The sequence below is a fragment of the Mus musculus genome, chromosome 2, assembly GCF_000001635.26.
Source record: "Mus musculus strain C57BL/6J chromosome 2, GRCm38.p6 C57BL/6J".
Classification (NCBI taxonomy): Eukaryota; Metazoa; Chordata; class Mammalia; order Rodentia; family Muridae; genus Mus; species Mus musculus.
Genome location: NC_000068.7, coordinates 165,733,722 through 165,760,834, shown reverse-complemented (window position 1 = coordinate 165,760,834; position 27,113 = coordinate 165,733,722). Strand labels below are relative to the sequence as shown.

Sequence of the window (27,113 nt, the reverse complement as noted above, 5' to 3'; positions counted from 1 at the left end):
TTCTAGGACATGGGAGTATGTCAACATCCAACTCCTAGACTAGGGTAGTAAGCTCTTCCAGGAACGAGCTTGTAAGCTGGCCTGGGGTCATGGCTATATAGCCCACTCTATGTTGCAAAGTGTGTGTGTGTATGTGTCCATCCATGGGTGTGTGTACACACACACACTCCCACACTCAACCATGTAGGTACGTGTGGTGGCCAAAGGCTGGTGTTGGGATAACTCTCTTTCTTCTTTTTTTCTTTTAAGAAGAATTGGAACTTGGATTTAATTAACTAGCTAATTAATTACTTTTTATGGGCATATGTGTTTTGCCTGCGTATGTGTCTGTGTGAGGGTGTCAGATCTCCTGGAGCTGGAGTTACAGAGTGTTGTGATCTTCTACGTGGGTGCTGGGAGTGGAATCTGAGTCCAGGGGAAGAGTAGCCACTAACCACTGAGCCATAACTCCAGACCCTCCCAAAGTATTTTTGATAGCCAACATGTAAACCAAGGGGACCTCTTTCTGAGTTTCAGGTACCATGTCATTTGGAACTGAACTTTGGCTGTGCCCTGGGGCCTGGAAGTCCACATTGCAGTCTCTCCTGTGGTGCCATTTGGCTTAGTCTCACTGTGTTTACTTGGCGCTTGGGGACATCAGAGTTTGAGATTTTTGCTTCATAGCCATCGGCATGAAGTAGGGTCCAGGAACCCATCCTGACACTCTGATGAGCTTCATTGCTCCTCTGAAACAGCCTAAGTTGGCTTCTCGCTCACTGTGTGACCAAGGCTGACCCAGAGCTATTGATCCTCCCGCTTCCACCACCCGAGTGCTGCGAACACACGACAGGCCTGTGCTACCACAGTTCATTTATGTGGTACCAGGGATGGAACCAGGGCTTTGCGCATGCTCTGCCAACTGAGAGGCATCCTCAGCACCCAACGGTTTGCATTTACAGTGCAAGGCTGACTTCACAGAGCCAGGCTTGGAGAGAATAGAGTGAACACCCTCCTCTCTCTGCCCTGCAGACCTGGCACAGGATGTCCGCTTGAGCGCCCTGTAGGGGTCAGACAGCCCCCACCCCAGGGCATCCCTGATGTCAGGGGAAAGGCACGTAAAAAGGCTCTGCTTTTCTCATCTGTGAGGGATTGTCAGGGGCGCTAAACTGTGACAACAGGCGCGATCACATTTCGGACTTCATAAAACACCATGACATTCGCTAGACACTACCTCATTCTCCACCAGCTGACCCGAATCAAGTTACCCATGAGCCACTGGCCAGGGCCACTGGACAATGTGGGGCGCAGGGAACCTGACTGGGCTTTTTGGAGGAAGACTGAGGCTCCGAATCTGCTGTATCCCCAGGTGTGTGGGGGCAGTCCTCAAAGCTGGAGGGGAGGCACATTCACATGAAGTGCAGGAAAATTCTGGTCAATCTCAGGTCAAAGGGCACTAGCCTGGGGAAGGGATTTCAATGGGACCAACGGCAAAGACAAACGAGTTCCGACGGCCTCTACACAGGTGAGACGATATGGATTAGAGAATTCGTGGAGAGATCAACTATATAATGACTGCTTATTGGGGCAGTGAGGAGTGGGAGGAGGGACTCACGACACACACACAAGTACATACACACACACCACATACAAACACACACAGCACACACACCCCTCCCCTTCTGTCTTCGGGAATGGAAGGGAACTTCATAGCTTGGAAGACCAGGGCAGGTCCTCAAGTTTGCTCACAGAAGGCATCCGAAATTGTGGAAAAACGACTAAGAAGGAGATAATCACTGTGGGATCATGTGTGTGTGGATTGTGCATGTGTGTGCTGACAGTAACCTACTAAAATATGTGATATTTTAAAAGAACAAATATAGAGAATCTGAAAATGGGAAAAGAACAATCTAGGCGTTTATACATCTGGCAGGAAACGACAGGTCCACAGAGCAGAAGCTGACGTTGGCCTGGTGGGCAGGGGAGGGTTAGCCTTATCTAAACAGGGTCACCAAATTCATGATAAAGATAATAACAATTCCGAGAGCTGGGGGTGTAGCCCAGATGGACGTCTTTGTGTAGCATGGCTCTGAGTCCAGTCCCCAGCACCATTATCACCATGGCAACAAAACAAAGGCCGGGAATGTGGCTCAGCAACACAGTGTTTGTCTGGCTTGCATGACTCTAGTTTTGTTCCTCAGTACAGAAACAAACAAACAAACAAAACCCAACAATAAAACCATACAAGAGCTGGGTCTAGCCTGCTGGTAGAGTACTTACCTAAATACTATGAGGGAGCTCTGTGTTGTGTCCTCAACACACACACACACACACACACACACACACACACACACACACAGAGACACAGAGAACACATAGACACAAACACACAAACATACACACACACAGAGACAGAAACACAAATAGACACACACAGACACACAGACATACACATACAGAGACACAGACACACAGACACACACACAGAGGTTAAATGTATATGTATTACTTTTGAATAAATTATTGAAAATCTCTTCCCGCTAGGAGACAAACTTAACATGTGTTATGAACTTTCACTGTGTCAGGGTCTCTGCCTAGACCCTTACATACGTTAAGAGAGACTCTCCTCTTCCTGCCTCATGTGGGAGAAAGTGAAGCAGAGAGCACCAGGGCATGTTTTGGGCTGAACTGTCCTTTTCACACCATAACCTCCAATGCCTGTGAGTGTGTCTTTGTTTGGAAATCGACACGGAATGCAACTCCGTTTGGACCCAGGGGAGACGTTTGCCTTTCCTGCATCATCTGCACGAGCCTAATTTGGTTTGATGGGAAGCTAAGCAGGCTCAGGCAGGTTAGTACTTGGATGGGAGACAAGCCAATGAGCTGACACAGAGAGCAACATGCACGGAGGAAGAGTGTGGCCGAGATGGGGTGACACACACGCATGCTGAGGCACACCTGAGACCACCAGGAGCTGGAAGCCCGTGTCCCCCATGGCCATCTGCCTCGGCCGTCGCAGACCGATTCCCGTAGAGGCTGCAGGGTGTGCGCACAGTATGTGGGGTGTCTCTGCCGGGGAGATGGGTCCGGCTCCTTGCTTACTCACTCATGGTTGTGTTATCTGTCAGCACGGACCTGTGAGTGCTTATTATACTTTGAGTTGGAATTTAATCACTCCTTATTTATTACTAAACCATCCCAGCTTTGGCCACTGGGGACCCTTTTGGTTGCATCCTGTTCCTTTGACATCATGAATCATTGGATTTTGAGAGCTTCCTTAGTTTCTGGTGATTTAAGTGTCCTTTCCTCTTCAGCAAATCCTACTGGTGGATTTGCTAGCCTTCCTTATTTTCTTTCTCTCCTTCCCTTCCATTCTCTTCCTTCCTTTCTTCTTTTTTTTCCTCCCTCTTTTTTCGAGACAGTATTATTTATTCTGAACCAGCTTCTGGCTTTGAACTCACTATGTAGGCCAGGCTAGCCTTACTATGTAGCCAGGTTGGACTCACTATGTAGCCCAGGCTGGCCTCACTATGTAGCCCAGGCTGGCCTCACTATGTAGCCTAGGGTGGCCTCACTATATAGCCAGGTTGGTCTCACTATGTAGCCCAGGCTGGTTTCACTATATAGACCAGGCTGGCCTCACTATGTAGCCCAGGCTGGCCTCACTATGTAGCCCAGGCTGGCCTCACTATGTAGCCCAGGCTGGCCTCACTATGTAGCCCAGGCTGGCCTCACTATGTAGCCCAAGCTGGCCTCACTATGTAGCCCAGGCTGGCCTCACTATGTAGCTCAGGCACGTATTGCTCTTTGCTCTGTCGAATGTGATGTGACTAACTGCTTTGAATACCTGAGCCCTTGAGGTCCTTATGTGGGGGACTGTAACCTGAAATTGTGTGCTAAAATAAACCCTTACTTCTGTAGGTTGCTCTAGTCAGAGTGTTTCATCACAGCCACAGGGCCAGGATCCCAGGCAGATCCATGGGCTCCGTGACAGCCCCTCTGCCACCCTCCTGGTGTCTTCATCGTTCTCCATCTGACGTGATGTGACATATGCACTTGGTTGGGTTAGAGAAGCAGGAGAGTTCCCTGAGGGCCCTGTTTGTAGAAAGCAAACAGGATACTATTCCCCTAAGCCTCTGTGCACAGAGCCTGTCCTAGGCGCCTGTCTCCCTCCTGAGTCTGGCTGTAGCCCACCTTGAGAAACTGTTCTTCATGGTTCCCCAGGGTTGCCTGTCTCAGCAAGCAGCATGTGTCTACTCCTGGAAGAAAACATGGTTCCAATTCTGCCAAGGGACTCTGGGAGACCTGGCATGGGGACATTGTTGATCAAGGTTTGGAGAATGAGAACACTCTGGAATCCCTGAGCAGCCCCAGTGGTCTGGTGACTGAGATGGCCCACCGCAAGCTGTGGCCACAATAGTCACTGACTTTGGGGCCTGTGAGAAACTGGAGAGAGGGAGTCTAAAGGTGTTGTCTGGAGCGCACACGAAACTGGCTGATTTCCCTCTCACCAAGACAGACAGAGTGCTTTGTGCTTGCCTGAGGCTCCTATTGCTCAACCACGAAACCGTTCACAGCCCTGGGGTCTTCGGAGGGGCCCCTTGATGTCTAGCCTTGGCTGGGAACTATTTCTACCCCACAGCCAGGTCCTCAGGGCTGTTCCAGGTGCCAGTGACACCCTGAGGACAGATAGAAATGTTCTCCCATGTCCAGCTTCATTTAGGTCACCTTTAGCTTTCATTCTGTTCTGAATGACTGTGGTGACGGCTTACAGTCAGTGGGACCTGCACGAAGCCTGCGGACCCATCGGCTGGCCTGGGGGAATCCACCCTCTTCCCCTTGAGCAGAGCTGTTCACTTATCACAAGGAAGGGTACGTCTTACTTCCCTCCTTGCTTTGTCGGCCATCGCTGATAGGTCACCTTTAAGCCTGATCACAGCTGTTAACTTGAGCCTGGGCAAGTACTCTTTTTCTCTCCTTCAGCCTTCGTTTCTGTAGTTTTATTTACTTATTTTTTTTAAAGCTTCCTTTCTATGATGTTAAAATTTAGAAATTATTATTGTGTGGTGTGTGTGTATGTGTGTGTGTGTGTACATATAAACCGGAGGTGAGTGTGTGCATGCGCCACAGTGTGTAGACGAGGCCAGAGGACAAGTTTGCAGATTCCATTCTCTCCTTTCAGCTTGGTGTGGGTTCTGGGATCAAAATTAGGATGCCCAGACACCTTTAAGTTCTGAGCCATCTCACTGGCCCCAAGGAGGAATTTACCCACAAGTCTTTCAACATAGACTAGGTCTAAACAAATGAGTTAAGCTATGTCTGACCCTTTCTGTCCTTTCTTTTCGCATCTTGATCAGGGATCTAAGGGCAAACACAGTAAGAGTATTCTCTTCCTTCCTTCCTTCCTTCCTTCCTTCCTTCCTTCCTTCCTTCCTTTCTTTCTTTCTTTCTTTCTTTCTTTCTTTCTTTCTTTCTTTCTTTCTTTCTTTCTTTCTTTCTTTCTTCCTCTCTCTCTCTCTCTCTCTCTCTCTCTCCCTCCCTCCCTCCCCCTCTCCTTCCCCTCTCCCTGTCCCTCTCTCTGTCCCTCTCCCTCTTATGCACCAGAAGAATGTAAATTCTTTATTAAAAAGCTTCCACTCTGACCCCACTGCTAAGTATCGTTGCCCCAAGAGGATCTGCCTTAATGAACGTTTTAAGTAAAGGCATTTCAGAAGGAAGAGGAAGAGGCCACCAGTTTTTTACTGGGTTAGCAGAACCACCATTCCATGTGACTGGAGCAGAGAGAGAGGAGGTCCAGCAAGGTCACTCTGGCAAGAGTGTCCCCCTAAAAGGACACTGACTACAGTTCTGCACTTTCTTAGTAGTCATCAGTAAGAGATTCGAGTCTCTGAGAGACACAGGACGTCTGGAGGGTGGCTCCATGTTCTTCTAAAACCCCACATTCTGTTCCCAGCAACCACATCAAAGTGGCTCACACCTGCCTATGCTCCAGGAGATCCGATGAGTTCTTCTGGCACACACACACACACACACACACACACACACGCACGTGCGCGTGCACAATGTATGGAAAGGGATCAGGCAGTGGTGGTGCACACCTTTAATCCCAGCACTTGGGAGGCAGAGGCAGGTGGATTTCTGAGTTTGAGGCCAGCCTGGTCTACAAAATGAGTTCCAGGACAGCCAGGGCTACACAGAGAAACCCTGTCTCGAAAAACTAAAAAAAAAAAAAAAAAAAGGAAAAAATTTCTATCGGAGATAGCACCCCCTACCCCCAACTAAACATGAGTAACCCCAGCAACTGTGAAAGCGAGTGTTGTGTGCTGACCTCCAGGTCATTGAAGAACAGGTGTGTGTCAGCAAGGTTGAAGATCATCTCCTCCATCATCAGGCCAATGCGCACAGACGTCGTGGTGTCCTGTGGGAAAGAGAAGGGACAGTTTTCTGCACATGTGGCCTCTGGGGCTCTGGAAGGCAGCTGGAAGTCCCTGCTCTTCCGGATAGCTCTCAGCTCTTGTGTGGCTGAAGGCATGGCCTGGGATGAGCATAGCTTGTCTACACCAGGAAAGAAGATATTATAAAATGATGTCACTCCGGAGTGACAGCTACAAGGGATCTCTGAGAAACGGTGAGGGGGATGGAAGCAAGCCGGTCAGAGCATACAGTGCGAAACATTTGAATCATGAACGGCGTGTCTGTCCCCCACCCCCACTGCATACAACACAGTTGGCTACCGTAACGGTTCGCTGTCAACTCTACTGACACAGACTCATCGTGGCAACACACCTCTGGGTATGCCTGTGACGATGTGTCCAGAAAGGTTTGCCTGGTGGGAAGACCCAATCGGGTGTGCATAGCTCCATTGTCTGGACTGGGATCCCAAACCAAATGAGGAAGGAAAGATGGCCAAGGAGCTGGGCAGAGCTTTCATCCACCTCTGCCCCCCAACTGGGGACCCAAACTGACCAGCTGCCTCTGGGTCTCGCTTCCATCCCACGAGAGACTGCACTTTAAAACCATGAATGGACGCTGGGCAGTGGTGGTGCACACCTTTAATCCCAGCACTCCAGAGGCAGAGGCAGGTGGATTTCTGAGTTCGAGGCCAGCCTGGTCTACAAAGTGAGTTCCAGGACAGCCAGGGCTACACAGAGAAACCCTGTCTCGGAAAAAAAAATCAAGTAAAACAAAACCATGAAAGGAGACAGTCCTTCCTTCCTTAGGTTGCTTCTGTCAGGGATCTCTGTCATGAAAGAAGAAAGTAACTGACATAAGGTTCTGCTCCCAGTCACCCATCCCCGAGGGTGATACATTCCAGTGTGCAGTGAACATGGCCGGTGGTCTGTTATGTCTGACTCATGAATGGAGGGCTGTTTGTTTGTTTGTTTGCTTCATTTTGTTAAAGATTTATTTATTTTATGACTATGAGTGCTTTATCTCCATGTATACCAGCACACCAGAAGAGGGCATCGGATCCCAGCATAGATGGCTGTGAGCCACCATGTGGTTGTGGGGAATTGAACTCAGGTCCTCTAGAAGAGCAGACAGTGATCTTAATGGCTAAACCATCTCTCCAGCCTGTCCGTGGTTTTTGTTTGTTTGTTTGTTTTTGTTTTGTTTTTTGTTTGTTTTCTTTTGTTGTGAGACAGGGTTTCTCTGTATAGCCCTGGCTGTCCTGGAACTCACTCTGTAGACCAGGCTGGCCTCGAACTCAGAGATCATTTGCCTCTGCTTCCTGCAAATGCTGGGCTTAAAGGAGTGTGCCACCCCCCACCCCTGTTGCTTAGCTTGTGTGTGTGTGTGTGTGTGTGTGTGTGTGTGTGTGTGTGGTTCAGTGTTTGATTTGGTTCTGAACTGTCCTCACAAGCTCAGGTAGTGATAGTTTGGTCCCTATCTGGTTATTTTGAGAGTTTCTGGAAACCTCAGTGGGTGGGGCCTAGCTAGAGGAAGTAGGCCAATGTGGGTTGGCCTTTAACTGTTGTATCCGGTCTTGGACATGTCCTTGTCCTCCTTCCCTTTCTCCCTCTTTCCCTCCCCCCTCTCTGCTTTATCCCCCACCACCACATGGTGAACAGCCTCCACCTCACACCCTTGCCGCCACGATATTCTGTCTGAGGGCGCAGGACCAAGCAACCATGGGCAGAACCCTCTGGAACACATGAGCAGAGTTAATCTTTCCTTTTTAAAGTTGTTTTCCCAGGGGCTTGGGGTACAGCTAGCTAAAAGCTAAGTGTTTCTAGCTGGTAAAGACAGAGACGAGTTACCCCTGCATAGAGACTGCGAGTCCAAAAGCCTTTAGAAAATGGATCCGCTGGGCCCTGAGGACTCAGGTGTTGTATGTGGTACAAGTGATATTTCAAGTCTGGATGGGAGCTTTAAGGGCCCTGCTGTCTCTCACACTCTCCACAACACAGATCTCTTCACAGAACCCTGCCTAAGCCTGGGCTCCAGGATAAAGATAATGAGGTGCACACTTGCAGATGACAGTGGGTTGGTGGGTGTGCTGGTCAGTTTTTACTGTCAACTAGACACAACTTAGAGTCCTCTGGAGAGAGGGCACCTCCGTTGAGTAATTGCCTCCGTTGGGCTGGCCTCTAGCCATGTCTGAGACTGTCTTGATTGGCGATTGGTACAGAAGGGCCCTGTGCACTGTGAGAGTACCATCATTAGGAAGTGGGCCCAGGCTATGAAAGAAAGCTTGTTAAGTATGTGCCAGCAAACCAGAGAGCAGTGTTCCTTCATTGGTCCTGCCTCAAGGTTTCTGCCCTGACTTCCTTCAGTGAGGGACGGTGACCTGGAGTATAAACCAAACCAACCCTTCCCATCTCTAAGTTGCCTTTGGTCGCTGTGATGACCACATCAACAGAGACCAGGCTAGAACAAACAGAGCTTAAGAGAGCCGAGTCTCTGTCTGCCACCTCCTGCTCAGGGGGCTCAGGCAGTAAGGGGTTTGCCGTGCAAGCCCGAGGAACCGAGTTTGACTCCCAGAGCCTGAATGTACATACAATGCTCCATGCGGTGTGCGGACTTACAAGCTCAGTGCTGGGAGGCAGAGATAGGTGGGTCCCTGCTGGCCAGACTGGCCAAACTGGTGAGCTCCAGGCCAGTGAGTGAGACCCGTCTCAAACTGAGGTGAACAGTGCTTTGTAATAACAGCTCAGATTGTCCACGGGCCTCCATGTGCACATATGCACCCATGACCATGGGCACCAGCACACACATATACATGCACACACATGTACATACACACACACACACACACACACAGAGGTATTCTTGCTCTAAAATAATAATTATTTATTAATTATTAAATAATTAGTAAATAATTCCAATCACAAAACTCTTTTGACCTTAAAAATAAAACAAAATAAAACAAAAATGAAACAAGACAACTAAAAGGAAAAGCTGACCTTGGCTTCACACACAGCTGTGGAGAAACAGGCCAGGACACCTCCTCAGGGTTTCAGAGCCTCCCATTCAGGGTTCTGGCCAGGAGGTGGCAGACAGAGACTCTGTAACTGCAGAAGGCAATGGGGGGGGGGGGGACGACGGGGACAAACCTCCTGGAGCCTGGCGGGTGTCAGTGTGACCCAGGGAAGGCTGTGTGCCTCCCCTTTGTGCCTCTGCACAGCCCTTAGGAAAGGCGTGCCTGCCTGCCGTGCACCTGACTGAGAGTGTGGCTGTCACGCAGGGGAACAGGGGAGAGCAGCCATCCTGCCCAAAGGGACTGACTCAGCACACAACAATCACTGTGTGTAACATCTGCTTCTCTGTGGAAAGTATTTACGCAGCTCTGAGAGACCAAATCATAGATATGAATAGAGCTGAGGTCGTTCGTGACTGGCTGATAGAGGCAGGACATGAGGGGGAGGTCTGGGCCTTTCACTACAATGAGGGTGAGAGACAGGACCTTCTTTGTTTTTGTTTTTGACAGGGCCTCATGTAGCCCAGGCTGGCCTCAAACCTACCACATAGTCAATGCTAGTCTTGGACCCCTGGCTCTCTTCTTCCACCTCCCAAGTGCTAGGATTAAAGGCCTTTTGTGATGTAGTTATTCTTTTGGTGCTGGGAGGGAACCCAGGGCCTTTGCACATGCTAGGCGAGTGAGTGTTCCACCATTGGGCTATGGCCCCAGCCTTGAGAACTAAAGTTTTTAATTTTGCATTGTTCGAAATCAGAGATCACGGAGAGGGCATAAAGGAGAAACGTGGAGATAAGCATCTAAATAGTCCACGAAAGTTGAAAATTGTTGCCTCCTGGCAGAAAGCAAAGGTGGTGGCTCGTGTGGGTTGCTGTTTCTCAAATACTTATCTGGATATAATGTCCCAAATTTAAAAGTATATGCAGGCTTTTCTTGGGTTAAACCAATTAAGAATAATTAGCAATGTATTCTGAAATATCACTTTGTTTTTTTAATGGGTGTGGGGGGTGTGGGGTGGGGGTGGTCCATACTCATTATTGTGTTTGAATGTTGTACTGGCTAGTTTTGTGTCAACTTGACACAGCTGGAGTTATCACAGAGAAAGGAGCTTCAGTTGAGGAAATGCCTCCAGGAGATCCAACTGTAAGGCATTTTCTCAATTAGTGATCAAGGGGGAAAGGCCCCTTGTGGGTGGGACCATCTCTGGGCTGGTAGTCTTGGTTCTATAAGAGAGCAGGCTGAGCAAGCCAGGGGAAGCGAGCCAGTAAAGAACATCCCTCCATGGCCTCTGCATCAGCTCCTGCTTTCTGGCCTGCTTGAGTCCTGACTTCCTTCAGTGATGAACAGCAGCATGGAAGTGTAAGCTGAATAAACCCTTTCCTCCCCAACTTGCTTCTTGGTCATGATGTTTGTGCAGGAATAGAAACCCTGACTAAGACAAATGTGAAAAGCCCCCACAGATTCAAGTGTTTGAACATTTGGTATGCCTTGGTGGTGCTGTTTTGGAAGGTTGTAGAACCTGTATGGGGTGGGTCTTCACATCTGAGAGACGCTATTTGCTATTTGCATCCTGACTGAGGATACCATGTGATCTCCTGCTCCCGTGCTTTCTCACACACCACAGACTGTGTCCCCCAAACTGTGAGTCAAAGCGGCCCCTTCCTTCCCTGAGGTGCCTTTTATCTGGTATTTGGTCAGAACAAGGACAAAAGGCACCAATAAACTCTTGAGCAAGGGAACTACTGAGAGATGGATGACCCATGCAGAACCGATGGTGAGGTGCAAAAGATGGGAACTTTTGCGATCTTCTGCAGTCTAACTGAGCCACGCAGCTGAGGGAGATGGAGAGAGCACAACGGAAAACCCACATCTCAGCAGAAAGAAGTCTGATTGTCACAGGGGCAGAGGACATGGCTCAGTCAGGAAAGTTCCTACCATGTAGGCACAAGGACCTGAGTCTGGGTCCCCAGTACCCATGAAAAGGCCAGGCATGGTGGCTTGCCTGTAACCCCAGTGCTTGAAGCGGGCCAGAGACAGGAGGGTTCCCAGAGCTTGTTGGCCAGCTGCACACATATGTGCATCCACACACAAACCATGTATATGTATATATACATACATACACACATATGCATATACACGTATATTTGAATATATGTACATACCCTGCCACAGACATACTTGCATATACTTACTATTGTTTTAAAGGACAGATCAGTTCAAAGAAAAACAATTCAGGTGTGAGACTTGGAGAGAAGTTTCCCAAGCACTTCCAGCTGCCTGCTGGATGCACCCAGAACACCCAGCCTGCTCTGCTGGCTTTAGTGGTGCAATCGCAATTGCAATCGACAGTGTGACCCGGTCAAATACAGCCAAAAGCATGGCAGCTTCCTCACTACGCTTTCCGATCCACAGGAAGCCTGTATCAGCCAACGGTGCACGGAGGGTTAAATACACCTGGCCCGAAGTCCCAGTAAGGTTCACATCCCGTGGACTCCTGTGGAGGACTCGCGCCCTCATCAAAGACGCAGCAAGAGCAGCTGATGTCCCACTGTGCAGCCAGAGATGCCAGGCACTTGAAAGGCACTTCCCTAACCATTGCATGCTCTTCGGATTAAAGCAGGGTCAGTGGTTAACTTGCTAAACAAGCACCGTCTATGAGGATGACTTGAAAAACAAAGATCAATTAAAGCCAGAACCGAGAGACTGGAGAAGGGCTCCGTGTGGAACACGCCCCTGGAAAGGCTCTGTTGGGGCAAGGCGGGGAGGATGGAATGCCATTCTTGTTGGCCTAGGATGTTTGCGGGTGGCTGTCTCCCTGAGAAGCTATAAACCAGGCCCAGACTCGGCAGATTTTTCCAGCAAGCCCTAATGTTCTGCGGGTTTCTGGAATTAACTTTGATGGCATCGTGGTGGCCTGTGCATGCCTTGGGTTAGGGGGCTAGAAAGGGATGGTTGCCCTTGGGGCAGAGACAGTACTCTGGATCCCCACGAAGCACGGGGACCCAATTCTAATGCCTTTGTGATGAAATTCTTCTAGTTCCAGGAGGCCGTTTCATCCTATGGGCTGTTCAGACATCAGCCTTGTGGTTGCTACGCTATCTTGGGATGTGTGGTTTTATTTCTTGGGTGGAAGAGAGACCGTAAAACTATAAAAAGTGAAAGTCTTTCCTAAAACGAAATCAATCTGATGTGCAATAATCAGGAGAGAAGGTAAGGGGCGTGGCTTGGAACCATGTGGGCAGCAGTTGGTTCCTGAGCCAGAGAGATGGGCGTGGCTTGGAACCATCTGGGCAGCAGTTGGTTCCCTGGGCCAGGGTGATGGCTCACCGGTGGAGAGCTTGTAGCTCTGCCAGAGGTTTGGTTCCCAGCACCCACATCAGGTAGCTGACAATCACCTGTGGCTCTGGCCTCTGGAGGCACCTAGGCGTGGTGGTGCACACACATACCACCCATCCATCACCACACCCGGGAGAGGCTGATCTGGTGGATGTAACACAGAATGGCAGCCATCTGCCCTGTTACCCACAGCAGTTTAATTAGGGTGTGCGGATCCCTCTGTGACATGTTTCAGGTACTGGAACTCAGAGATCCACTTGCCTCTGCCTTCTGAGTGCTAAGATTAAAGACATGTACCACCATGCCCAGTTTATAGTCCAGTTTTTTTTTTTTTTGAAAACCTTTAAAAATTTTTATGTTTTTTAAAAAAATGTAGGAGTGCTCTGATTCCATAGAAGCCTCCATGTCAGAAGAGGGCAGCTTATTTCCCAGCCTATTTCTTCCAGGCAAATCATGACTCCAAGGCCACATTACTAACAAGAGGCAAAAGCTGGGATTCGAACCCAGGACTTTCCAAAAACCAACCAACCAATCAAACAAACAACAAAACCCCTAAAACTAAAAACTTCATTCCCTGAATATATCTTTGCAGAGACAATGACATAAACCAAAATACTTTACTACGACTACAGTGAAGGCAACGATCATGTTTCTTTTGATAAATGCCTATTTTAAGACGGCAGTTGTCTACTTGTTAAGATTTAAGCTGGGGCCAGCAAAATGGCTTAGTGGGTAAAGGCACTTTCTGTGTTAACTTGGCAACCTGAATTTGATTCTTGGGACCCAAACAAGGATAGAAGATGGGAATCATCTCTACAGAGTTGTTCTCTGAATGCATATGTGCACACACACACGTTGTGTGCATACACACATATACTTACATACATACATACACAAAACACATTCACACACAAGCTGCACACACACACACACAGCTCCATCTCTTTCAATGTGTTTCTGAAAGATGGCTGGTGGATGGTTAATAACTTGAATAGGCTGGTTAACTTTTTTTTCTTATGTTTCTGGATATAAGGGCTCTGTACATACCAGGCAAGTGCTCTACCACTGAGCCTCACCCAGGCCACAGAGGGCACATCAACATGCCTATCACTTGCCTGGAAGGCCCCATACATACGCCTCATACATTGCATGACATACATACGCCTCACTGAGCCTCTCTGAGACCCACAGCTCAGTGGTTATTATTTCCAGAGGAGGCCTTCTGGGTATCTGCATATCTAATCTCCACCCCTAATGCCAATAGCAATCTCTCCCTTCCACCCAGCGATGACAGTCACAGACTTCTCCAGACTTGGCCCAACAGGTCCCAGGAGCCGTCACTCCAGTTTTGAAGATCCAGTCTGAAGGACCCGAGATGAGAGAAAGTGCGGTGCTCAGACAGCAGCGTTAGCAAACTAACTTTGAATTTCAATGTGGAAAACCACTGAAGTGAAGCTAGCTTTCTAACACAGGCACAAACTGATCTACAGTATAAACAAGAATGAAAAAAACCACAAAGAAACCCAGGGCTGGGGCCGGTAGAGGGCCTTCTTAGCTTGTATAAAGCAGGAGTTCGATCCCAGTCAGTGCCATAAACCCAGGGGTGGGTTATGTGCCACCCACCTAATCTCAGCAATAATCTCAGCACAGAGGTGGGGATTCGGAAGTTCAAGGTCATCTTTGACTGTCTAGTGAGTTCTAAGCCAGCCTGGGCTACATGAGACCCTGCCCCTACCTCTAATTAAAAATCTCCCAACCATAAGGGCAGGAGGTGCCTCTTTTGTGCCGTAGGGAGGAAGTGAGACCCAGTAGTTTGAAGCACCCACACGGAGGACCTGGGTACATACTGGGACTCTGCCTGTATTTTCTGAAGGTGACTTGGGGGTGGCTCACTTAACGTCATGCCCCCCATCCTGACCTGAAGAGCCACAGTATCCACTTCTGAGAGATGGGTCAACAGGGATAGCCTGGCCACAGGGAAAGCCTCCGCTTTCGGGATTGGTTAGACTGTCCGTCCAATGGGCCTCTCTGGCCACACCTATCCTGTAAACTCGGTTCTTCCTCCCTCAGATGCCACCTGGAGAAAGGTTTGGGGGCAGAGGGAGGGTGATGGCTTGGCACTGTGCCACCCCAGGCCCCTTCCTCTGCTGTCAGGACCCAGACTGCCCTGGAGCCAGGCTTGTGTCTCCGAGTGGTGCTGTCTGGGCTTGCCCACGTTCCGTGCGCAGGGTGGGTGTCTCGCCAACGCTAGGGCTGGCTCACAGCCCGCCGCCTGCGGTCGCCTTGCTTTTTCTTCTGTGTCAATTACCCTGCCACCCCCATCTTCAGTATGATATGCAGGAAGATATACTATTGCACCCATTTTGGTCTGAAGACCCCCTCTCTTCTTTAAAAAAAAAATCCCACCTGCGCACACAAAACCAATTGAAGCCATCACGCCATCTAAATCTACTGGGCCTTTAACTATTCCTGCCAAGTAGTTGTTTAGAAGCCGAACAAATAATCACTCTGCCAGGAGGAAGAAAAGTACTAATTAAAGCTATTCATTAAAGCAGCTCGCTTATTCTGTGGGGTTTATCTCTCTGAGTGTCAGCCAGAGGTTAGGGGCGGATTAGCACACAGTGGAAGGCTAGGCCAGTTAACCCTCCTCCCTGCGGTTAGCCTTAAATAATAAAGTTGTCATTAAAAGCATGAATTTAATGGTTTTAATTGGGTTTAATTACTTGGAAACTCCTGGAAAACAGATCAGCTTGTTAGAGAAAGAAAAAGAAAAGAAAAAAAAAAACTTTAAAAGAGAAAGACAAGAAAATGATGGTCGTGAAGAAGAAAAAAAAAGGTTAATTCATGTGTTTGAACAGTGAAGGAAAACAACACAGACCGAAAGCCCCTTAAACTTGCTTCCTTGGCAGTTCCAGAGAACAGGAGAGTGAGAAAAATAGGAAAATATCAACACATGGGTTTATCTGTATGAACAAGAACTCCACCAAAGACCTCGGGATAAATTCCATCACCGTGACAAGAGCCAACTGAGGACCTGACATGGAATCAGCACCAAGAGGAAGAAGGCAGCCCGCTCGCTCTCTGGGTGTCAGGTAGCTTCACAGCACATGGACTGTTATTGGCTTTAAGTCGTTTATGTTTAACGAACACAATGCCTTCTAGATGTGGCATTTTTCACTCAGTCCAAGACCAGAAACCCAAAGCCAGAAGCACAGAGGAGGCCGCGGACTCCATCTTGTTTCCCCTGTACGCTGTCTCCATTGCAAGTGGGAAGACTTTGAAAGCCAGGCTGAGACCATCACTCTAACATGAGCCGGTTCCAGGACGGTCCAGGATGGAGAGGCGTGGGATGACAGTGTAGCCTGGTGTATCTACAGAGTGCTTTGAACACACAGGGATAGACGGGACCACCCCTGTCCCCACCAGCACCCCATGTTGCCTGCTCTTTGTACATTACGGTAGCAATCCTTCACATCCCCTCTTGCAGACACAGCACCGGACACAGCCAATAGCATGCTTTTTATTTCTTTGAGACAAGATTTTGCTCTGTGTCCCAAACTGACTTTCAAACTGGAAGGGAATCTCCTGCCCCAGTCTCCCTAGTGTTAGACTATAGGCATCAGGCCCCACTACTGGTTCCAGGGGCCTGCTTCTAAAGATTTACTTCTTTTTCTGTCCACAAATAAGGTTTTGTTGAAACACAACCACATGGACAATTTGTGTATTGCCTTTGGTCCCATTACAACCACCATGTTCAGCACTTGCGACAGAGCCTATTTGGTCCTTGAAATTAAATTTCTTTTCTTTTCTCTTCTTTTCTTTATTTTTCTTTTCTTTTCTTTTTTCTCTTTCTTTCTCTCTCTCTCTTTCTTTTTTCTTTCTTTCTTTCTTTCTTCCTTTTTTGATAGAAGGTCTGGTTGGCCTTGAACCCTAATCTTCCTAGCTCCAGGCCTCCGAGTGCTGGGGTCATAGATATGTGACATATGGTCATTACCACATGTGGTTTAAGACTCAGTTCTGTAAGACACACTGCCATTCACTTCCTTTATAAGATCTGCCTACCACAGAGCTGACCCCTTCTAAATACCTGTGACGCGTTAATGGGCACATTCCAACTTTGAAACTGAGAAGGCACACGGTGACCAAGCAACTTGTCAGATACAGCTAAGGGGATGAGGCTGGCTTTGAACTTGAGCCATCTGATTTCAGAGTGAACACTCTAGACCACAAGAGGATGCAACACACACACACACACACACACACACACACACACACACACCTATACATAAATACACACACACACACACACACACACACACACACCATACTAAACCCCTCAGCCCTTCTTGGGCAACACAAAAGCAACTTCAGACAGCACGCAAGTGCATGGGAATAGCTGTGTGTCAGTAGAACTTAATTTACAGGGGGTTAGTGGGCTGTATTAGGTACACAGAGCACAAGAGCCTGCTGCCCTAGGACTGGGCTGGGAGCTGTGGGGAGCTGGAGAAACCCTGCATGTTTAAGGAGCTTTCGCTTTGCATGGTAACTAAGGTGTTGGGAGTTTTCTCTCTCTAAGGGACACTACTTTTTGTGGTATGTAGGTACCAATTATGCTGATGTATGGATACAGTGTGCTACGAATTTCCCACAGGATCCGCTGAGAACACATACATCCCCAAACCCTCAGCAATGCTTCTTCTTCGAGACAGGGTTTCTCTGTATATCCCTGTCTGTCTTGGAACTCACTTTGTATTGTAGACCAGGCTGGCCTCAAACTCAGAAGTCCGTCCGCCTCTGACTCCCGAGTGCTGGGATTAAAGGCATGCGCCACCACGCCCGGCGTCCTTGAACTTCTTATTGTTTTAAAGCACATCGTGTGTGTGTGTGTGTGTGTGTGTGTGTGTGGCGTATACAATATGGATTCCATCCTTAGCAAAACCCAAGATAAAACAAACATTATTTTATTTTATTATTTTTTTTTGAGTGGAGTATTATGTAGCGAGGCTGCCCTTGAACACTTGGCCCCTTCAGCTTCCAGTCGCCACCTTTTCACCAAGCACGGGATTACAGGCGTGCTCCACTCCATCTGGCAGTTTTTAAAAATTAATTTATTTTACAAATATGAGTGTGTTGCCTACACGTGTGTCTGTGCTCCACGTGCTTGCCTGATATCCAGGGAGGTCAGAAGAGGGTGTCAGGTTTTCTGCAACTGGAATTCCATGACCCACCCTGTGGATGCTGGGAATGTAAACCCGGCTCCTTAGCAAGAGAAGTCGGTGTTGCTAACCACTGAGCCATCTTTTCAGTCCCTATTCTTGTTTTGGAGTTCGTGATTTAGGGGCAGCAACTACCTCCACCTACTCCTCAGAGTTTTCCTCACTTGAGAAATCTACAAATCTCCACAAAACATTGCTTCTCTACCACGCTTTTCCCCAGGTCACCAGCAGCCACATCCTAGCTCCCTGGACTCACGCTCTGAAGCCACACAAGGCTCCGCCCTCTTCTCTTACGTCTTCCACGTTTGCAGCTTTCACGTTGCCCTACGTGACACGGCTCCATTCCTCTTCATGACTGAGTGATATTCCACCAAGTGACCCCACGGTGTCCCCAGAGAGACCCTTTAGCTCTATGTTCCTACTTAGAATAAGGTCCTAGTGGGGGTTTCCCGCCTGAGCTCTGTAGAGGGGCCCCAAAGGGGCCCCAAAGTCCACTGCAGTGTCAATCAAGCGTGGCGACGTCAGTGCTGATGCCCGCCAGTCTCACTTCATCTCCGGAGGCTCCAGGAATCCTAGCAACCTTTGGACGTGCTCAAAACCCCTATTGTTGGAGACTAAAGGGCGTGACGCACAGGTGGGCGCTGGGGGCCCGGTGCACCCTCTCAACTAGAAAAGGAACCCCCTGCCATTGTTCTCATTTCCCGGGCACCCGGACCTTTCTCACCAGGACCACTGAGAGCACAGCCCCTGTATTTAGAGAACAAAAGAACCTCTCACCCCATTCCAACCCGGCTCCCTTCGGTTTTCAGAGGTGAGTAAACCTTTTTTCTCTTTTCTGGTCCCCCTCTGGCAGGTGGGTAGGGAGCAGGGACAGGGCTTGCCAAGGGAGCAGGCGGCACTTTCTAAGCCTTTAACTGGCCCCCTAACCCTTAACCCAAGCTAGGGGGGATTTCCACAAGGAGACAGCTTTTCCAAGTGACAGCGAGCGGCGACTTCAAAGAAAGAACGTAATGATGCTTTTCAGGTAACCTCTAGCAGTCACCAAAACCTATATTTTCTGTTGGCTAGAAGCCTTTAATGCCAAGAAAACGTATAAGCACAGGCCTCAGGCTCCTGCTTGGGGTAACGCTATTACAAGGGATTAAGATGACAAAGGGTACCACCCCCTGCCGGAGGCTCCATGACTGTCATTCACCTGCGTGACTCTTTCAAAGCATCTCCGGCTCCTTCCTGGTTCACCCCAAAACAATAGCAGATGCCTTACAGGATGGGGGAAATGGCCTAGGGAAGTTACCTCTAACCCCTAGTACCATAAAATAAAATTAAAAAAAAAAATAAAGAAAAAAAATCAATCGTGATTGGAAGCTCCAGTCCAAGCCGTTTCTTCATTAGTCATAAGAACCAAATAGCTTTAACTGTCAAAGTCTGAAGGTGGAGAAAAGATTCTGGTGCTCAACCCCAGTGGGGGAACAAAATCTCCCACTTCCTTAGCAAATCCTTTCTAAATTGTATTCATCTTGACTTAATCCACCTCTGCCGAGCGAATTAGGCAGTATTTATTTTGAGAGTCTACTTTATAGAGTTCTAAGGACTGTGTTTTGCCGGCGCTGGGGCTCCTCAGCCTGTCAGACCTCAGGCTGAAGCAGGCCCAGAGCCCAGGCCCAGTGTAAATAAACACAGCTGAACTCGGGAGGAACGCGAAGGTTTTCTCATTAAAGAAATAAAATAAACAGCGGTCCTTAAGCACTTTGCCTGGTGTTTGTTAGAGGATGGAGAGATCTAGATGTCTGAGAGGCAGCTGTGAGCAGAGAGCTGTGTCTTGAGGTGGGTGGGGGTGGGGATCCAATCCAAGGGCCTCCAGATGAACTAATGTCCAACGGGCCCTTCTCATGTGACCCTTTTTTATTTCTGTTGTGTGTGAGTGTGGTGTATGTGTGCATATTTGTATGTGTGTGTTTGTATACGTGTTTGTGGTGTATGTGTGTGTTTGTGTGTGTGTGTGTGTGTGTGTGTGTGTGTGTGTGTGTGGTAGGCATGCCTCTATAATATGCTAGAATTACACTGTGTCACTTCTGTTTTTTTGTTTTTCTATTTTTTTTTTCTGTTTTGTTTTTAATGTGGGTTTTGGGGATTGAACTTAATACCTCCTGCTTGCAAAGCACACATTTTATTGACAGCCGGTCTCCTTGGCCCCTGCTTTGCATCTTTATCTGTGGTTGGTTCTGTTTTCAAAATGGATGCAGCCTGCTGTGTGCCTCGTTCCCTGCTCTACCCCCTAGAGTGAACAGAGTCTGTCAGATGGGCCACCGCCCTTCTCTCAAGGCTCTCCCCAATTCTGATCATACCTCCCTGGGGAGCAGCCAGGCCTTCTTCTGAAAGAAAACTCAACCTGGCTTTCCTCCTTAAACCCTGGGGCTCTTGCTTCACAGCAGAAGCCCGTCCCCTTGCTGCGCCCCCCCCCCCCACTCCTGCCCTGTGCAGCCTTACTGATCTCTCTGCTGGTTTTCATGCTAACCAGACAAACTTCTTGGCATGTGCTAGCCCCTGTACTCGTGGAGCTTCCAGCCTCTCTCTCTCTCTCTCTCTCTCTCTCTCTCTCTTTCTCTCTCTCTCCTTTCTCGGTTGCCCCTCCCTCTTTCTAATAGAGGCTCTATCTATGAAGCCCAGGCTGGATTCCAACTGGTGATCCTCCTGCCTCAGCCTCCCAACAGTGGGAACACAGATTTGTATTGGCATCTCTGGCCTTTCTCTGTATTCCTGATTTCTCTCATTTATCGGTTTCCTTCTTCTCCTCACACAAGATTTTCCTGGCCTTGGCTCCCAGCTGTGATCCCAGTGCATGGGACATGGTTCTGGCCCAGGAGGAGTGGGGTGCTTGCAGAGCTGAGCCACTGTAGGTGCTGGGCACACTCAGGTCACCATAGATACTGTAATAATACCAGCTGCCTCTCTGTTTGACCCACAGGCTCTGCCACTCCCTTCCACAGTGACATGGCAGAATGCCCGCCATCTTTGCTTCTTTGCTTCCTCTATACAAAGGAGTGGGCTGGAGAGATGGCTCAGTGGTTAAGAGCACCGAATGCTCTTCTGAAGGTCCTGAGTTCAAATCCTAGTAACCACATGGTGGCTCACAACCATCTGTAATGAGATCTAACTCCCTCTTCTGGTGCATCTGAAGACAGCTACAGTGTACTTAGATATAATTAAAAAAAAAAAAAAGGAGCAAATTGCAAGTTCTGGACTAAAAGAGCAACTAGCTGGCTCCTGGCCGTGGTCTTCAAGCTCAAACCCACCGACTGGGGAGTGAGTTCTGAGAATCTTTGGCTTCCCCACTGTGAGGCCCTCACCCTGTTGACCCACTTAGGAGCTAAGCCCTGGCTGGGATGAGGCAGCCGTGACTATGACTAGCCTCACTCTGAGAAGCTCCAGGGACAGGAACCAGACACACCCCTGTGACACCCCGAGAAGCCGAAAGCTGCACTATCCTCGTTCAGGTTCTGCTGCTGAGACTCTAAGCATCCATTTACTGTCTTGTGTCTGCTCCAGGAAGGGGAAGGCTGACGAGGAAGCTGGAGAACATTGGCTTGACTTGGAAGATAAATTGTATTAAGGCAAAAGAAAACTCCATTTAGTGCAGCGAGGGCAGAGAACTCTGTCTGCTCCAGACACTTTCAATGTCTCCTCACCAACTCTCATAATCTCAGCAGACGTTTTTGTTTCCCACTGCTTGCTAGGCTCTTTTCGGGCCCCAGGCTGCAGCTGGGACCGTGCTCCTGTTCAGCCCAAGGCAGAAGGAAATGGATCCCCCAAACATACTTATATTTTTCCATACTTTAGACACAATGGAAAAAGTTACTGAAATGTGCACAATAAAAACCAAGTTATATCCAGGGCTGTGGAGGAGGATTGGTGGGTAGAGAGGGCTTCCTACACACCCACGAGGACACGAGTTCTAGTCCTGAGCATCCACATAAAAAGCTGGGTGTGGCCATATATGCACATGTAACCCCAGCACTATGTGTGGGAGGGTGGGGACAGGAGGATCATTGTGGCTGTCTTGCTGCCAGCTCAGCTCCAGGTTCAGGAGAGGCCTTGTCCCAAGGGGAGGACACCTGATATCCTCCTCTGCCTCCACATGTACGTAAACACATGTGTGAATAATGCGCGCACGCGCGCGCGCGCGCGCGCGCACACACACACACACACACACACACGAGACAACCCACCAGGACTCGGTAAAGCCAGTCTATTTCTACTGTTGTGACACTGAACTATCTGTCATGTAGAGAGCTGACTGCTACTTCAGCCAAGGAATCGCGATTGATTGGAGGCTATTTTCACGATGCAGGGTTGTGACCTGAATTACATTATTATGAATTATTATTATATTATTATTATGATTACATTATAATGATGATGATTCTCTTTCACTATTTGAGTTTTGGCACTGATTTGAAATTTTCAAATATTACATAAAAATATGGCTGGTATTCACTTCTCAAGGTTTGACACACAGTTTGGGTCTATACCCGAGGTACCTAAGTGAGGCAGGCAAGCGTAGGGAATAGTTCAGTGAGCTGGGACTCCACTTGGCTTGGGCCATGTGCACACTCATCTCTAAATAATAGAATTAGCTAGGCTTTCTTTAGTAGCCACTTGGCAACACATCTTCCTGAACAACTTATTTTATTTATTATTCTTGGGTCTGTGAAATGCCATAGGGTTTCTATGGTTTCAGAGGGTCAGAGGTTAACTTTTGGGAGTTAGTCTTCTCTTTCCAGCGTGGGTTCCAGGAATTGAACTCAGGTCATTAAGCACCTTTAACTGTGGAGCCATCTTGCAGGTCTGGTAAATCCCCTTTTGTGTACTCCCCTGGACATATATTCCAGAACATATCTTAGTATAGGAGGTAGGAGCCTGATCTGGCCTGAATGACTTCTAGTGCTTGCGCAATAAGGTACACTATATCTTCTGGGTGAACCTTCAGGGTAAACACCTATTTACTGTCTTATGTCTATACATAGCTGGGTGATGAGCATGGTTAAAATCAGATGCGTGCTCTACAGCGAGCAAAGCTTACACAATCTAAGCCTGCCAATCAAAACAGAAACCGGTAGCAACCATCTCCTCCTCTTAGACCCTGACATGGAAGACATGATAATACCTGAGCCCTTGAGTTCCCTGGTTCAAGCACCCTACTGCTTCATTAGGTGCATCGTGTCTGATCTGCCCCCAGTTGCTTTGCCCCTGGAAAGTCGCCTGTCACACTGCCATCTGTGTGCTTTTTCAGGTCTTTGACTAAGGCTCTGAGAAGCTGGAATCACCTGGTGGGGCCGGTGAACCCTGGCAACATAACCCGCCTTGGGACGCGATCATGGAGCTTATATTCATATGCTGTAGCTATCGGGTGGGGGTGGGGCAGAAAATTATAAACCGGCTGTGGCAGGAGGCACCAAGGCTTGTTTGCTGAGGGAACATCTGGGCAAGTTCCTGAATAAAGAAAGGGAAGAACCTGGAGTAGAACTGGGAAATGAGATTCCTGGGAGACAAGACAGCATGTGCAAAGGTCCTGTGAGAACCACAGGCGACATACCTGAGGGTCGTGCCATACAGGGGTCAACACCAAGGCTCAAGTTCCATTTCAAAACTGACTGTAAAGGTGATGCAAACAGACAGACAGACAGAATAGTGGAGTAGAATGGACAGTCCCAAACAAGCCTGTATGTGAATGGTTGTCTCCCCCCGACATACACCTAAATTTGATCCTCAGGACCGCATGGTGGAAGGAGAGTACTGACTCCTGGAAGTTGTCATATGATTATGTGAACGCCATGGCACTCACACGTGGCAACACATACACACATACTAAGTAAATATAACAACATTTAAAAAATGAGACCGTGGCATGGAACTCTCAGCTCTGGGGATAGACTAACCTGCTGAGCTGTGTGCGCTGGGACTAAGCACGCCGAATCTCTACAAAGCAGTTATCAGCAGTGACACAAGCTGTAGTCACCATCCCAGAGCTAAGCTCCACGTCTGTGTATGGAGCTTCTGGACAGTGAGCCACAGAGGGAGTGTGGGATCTGGGAGGAAAGATGGATAAAATACCTCCCCTCAAACCAGAGATGGTTAAAATACCTCTCCTCGGATCAGAGATGGTTAAATGACCTCTTCTCGAATCTCATCCTGCATCCAGGCAAAGGTCCCTACACTTCCCATCCTGTGTTCTCCTAATCCCAGGAGGAAAAGCAGGGTTCAGGGAAGAGAGGGCAAGAGGCTTAGGAGGGCACAGTTACCTCTAGGGGCACAGCTGATGCACCCACAGGAGCTGTGGGAGGTAGCTACCGCAGGGCTGGGGGCCCTGAGCCCTAGGTGGGGGGAGCACGGGAGAGGTTGGCACAGAAGTGAGAGGTGACAGCTGCACTCAGCACCTGCTGACTGGGATCAGGAAGACAGCCCAGTTTCTGTTTTAAAACAAACACCCTGTTTTGAATCATTCCTTAATTGGTTAGCTCTGGTCTCTGTTCCCTAAGTAAACAGGGCTCCCTCCTCTGGCTGAGGCTGTGACAGACATGAGTCCTGCTTCTGTGTAACACCCAACAGAGTGGATGTGAATTATGGGTCCTTGGCATGGATGCCCCAATAGTTTTGGCCTTCAGAGCAAGTATCAGATCTCTGGGGGCTTCCACCCTTCCAGAAAGGGTGTTTCAGGTCCTTTTGGGGGGTCCAGCCCTAGGGCATGGAATAGTTTGGTTTCCATTTCATCCATACCAGGAGTGGGCTCTGGGTCTAGCCTGGGCAACCGTAAGTGCAGAGGCTGGGATGGGCATTGAAGCCAGGGTGGGACAAGGGTTGTCCAGGGATTTAAGAAGCAGAAACTCCTGTTTTTTCAGCTAGGGTTGCTGAGAGAGAATCGATCGCCATGTGGAGAAGCTGGCTGAGAGAGAATCGATCGCCATGTGGAGAAGCTGGCTGAGAGAGAATCGATCGCCATGTGGAGAAGCTGGCTGAGAGAGAATCGATTGCCACGTGGAGAAGCTGGCTGAGAGAGAATTGATCGCCATGTGGAGAAGCTGGCTGAGAGAGAATCGATCGCCATGTGGAGAAGCTGGCTGAGAGAGAATCGATCGCCATGTGGAGAAGCTGGCTGAGGGGGAGCTGCAGATGCTGCTTCTGGATCCAGCCAGACCTGAATCTCAGCAACCCCTGGGTGGCTCAGGTAACTGTGATTTGATCAGTTCCCTGTGTAGCGCACTGATGTGTGCTTCAAACCTAGAGTTCTGCTTGCTCTCAGCTGGTAGGAATGGGTACCCTGAATATAGCAGGGGAACAGTAGAGGGTCAGAAGTGGAGGCCTTGGGTTCTTATTATGAATATCCCAATTGCATTGTCTCCTGGGTCCTGGTTACTTTGTCTGCACAATGAGCTCAAGGCTATGCTCATATTGGCTGTTCCCATTTCTCTGACTTCCTGGCTTAGAGGTATAGCTTGGACCTCTCTCTGGAGTGCAGACTCATAAATTCAGGTGTCCCATAAACAGAAATAATTGTATGCTGGGTTGTACTTTGGGCTAGATTGGTCTTCTACAATCTCTTCCTCCTCAGAGCAACAGGACCCCTGCATCTTAACTAGGCATGTGGTTGCCTCAGAGAAAGACTACCTTGCCCTGACTCTCTTGCAGCTAGCTGTGGTCATGTGACAAAGTTTCAGTCAATGGGATGTGAACACAAGTGATATGTGTAACTTCTGGGTCTGGCCCTTAAAAGGGAGACAAAAGAAAAGAAAAGAGGCTGGAGAGATGGCGCAGCAGTTAAGAGCATTGGCTGCAGAGGGCCTGAGTTCAATTCCCAGCAACCACATGGTAGTTCACAGCTAAATCTAACTCCACAATATCCAGCACCTTCTTCTGGCTTCCACTGGTACCAGGTATGCAAGTGATACACACACACACACACAAACACACACACACACACACACACACACACACACACACACACACACATCTGTTCATGTAAAATTTAATGTGGACAATGACAAAGAAAAGAATGGCTTTTCTTGTTCCCTCTTCATGGCTGGAATGTGGCTCTAAGGTAAGCCGTGATTAATCCTGACAAGGGTCAATGTTCCTGGGATGTCAGAGAGCAAAGCCTGAAGGAGCCTCCATTCTGGGGCTAGTCAGGCTCAAGCTGCTTACGCCTGGAGTCTGAGGTGTGTGTGTGAGTGTATGTGTGTGAATGTATGTGTGAGTATGTGTACATGCTCATGAGAAATTAGTAGTTTCTTTGCTATTTCAAGGGCTTTTGTTTGTTTATTTTTCTAGATAGAGTTTCTCTGTGTAGCCCTGGCTGTTCTGGAACTTGCTCTGTAGACCAGGCTGGCCTTGAACTCATAGAGACCCACCTGCCTCTGCCTCCTACATGCTGGGACTAAAGATGTGCACTACTACCGCCAGCTATGTCAAGTCTCTTTAGTTCAGGTCTTCCAGAATTAGCAAATACCACCCTCCTCCGCCGCCGCCGCCCCCCCCCCCCGCACTTTTTAACTACCTTAGAGGGAGCTGGGGGAGGGAATGGAAGATTCCAGAAGAGGAATGAGGACATTCAGCGATTACACAAGAAGGCAGATGATGACCTTACTCTCCACAACCCCCCCCTCCCCTCCCCCCCCACCCCCGCTTCAGTTTCTTCTTCAAATGATGGAGACTGGTTGTCTTTGGTGGCTTTGGGTTTTTCTAGCTCTGACTTTCCACAGCCTGGTAGTTCTAGGACATAGGAACTCAGGTACCCAGGGGCTGGAGAGCCCTATGACTTGGGGGGGGGGTAGGGCGCAGGCGGGGCCATGGGCCCTGAGAACGAGTGTCCCTAAGGGCAGACGCTGCTAAGTTCTTGCTGATTACTGCCACAGGGGAGTGCCGGCTTGCCAGATTTCCTCATTTTTCAAGAAGAGCTAGAAATCTGGATTGTTTTGGTCTGTGCAATTGCCTGATTTTTAAATGTTGGCGATAAATTCACATTTTTTAAAAAATACTCTGGAGGCCAAACAAAAATATCTGCAGGCTGAATTTGGCCAGTGGCCACCAGTTAGGAATTTCTTTTGACACTGTCTTCCTCCCTTTTCTCCGTTCTCCCTCTTTCCCTCCCTTCTTCCTGAAGATATTTACTCGAT

General features: G+C 48.7%; 1 protein-coding gene across 4 annotated transcripts in view; it reads right to left on the bottom strand.

The window, feature by feature from the left end:
* Eya2 (EYA transcriptional coactivator and phosphatase 2) overlaps positions 1 to 27,113 on the bottom strand; it is a 176,700-nt gene that overhangs the window by 10,893 nt on the left and 138,694 nt on the right. For all 4 annotated transcript variants that reach the window (NM_001271963.1, NM_001271962.1, NM_010165.3 and 1 more), the window contains one exon: positions 6,305 to 6,394. In NM_001271963.1, the coding sequence (NP_001258892.1) occupies positions 6,305 to 6,394 (90 nt within the window). The remainder of the gene's footprint in view (positions 1 to 6,304; positions 6,395 to 27,113) is intronic.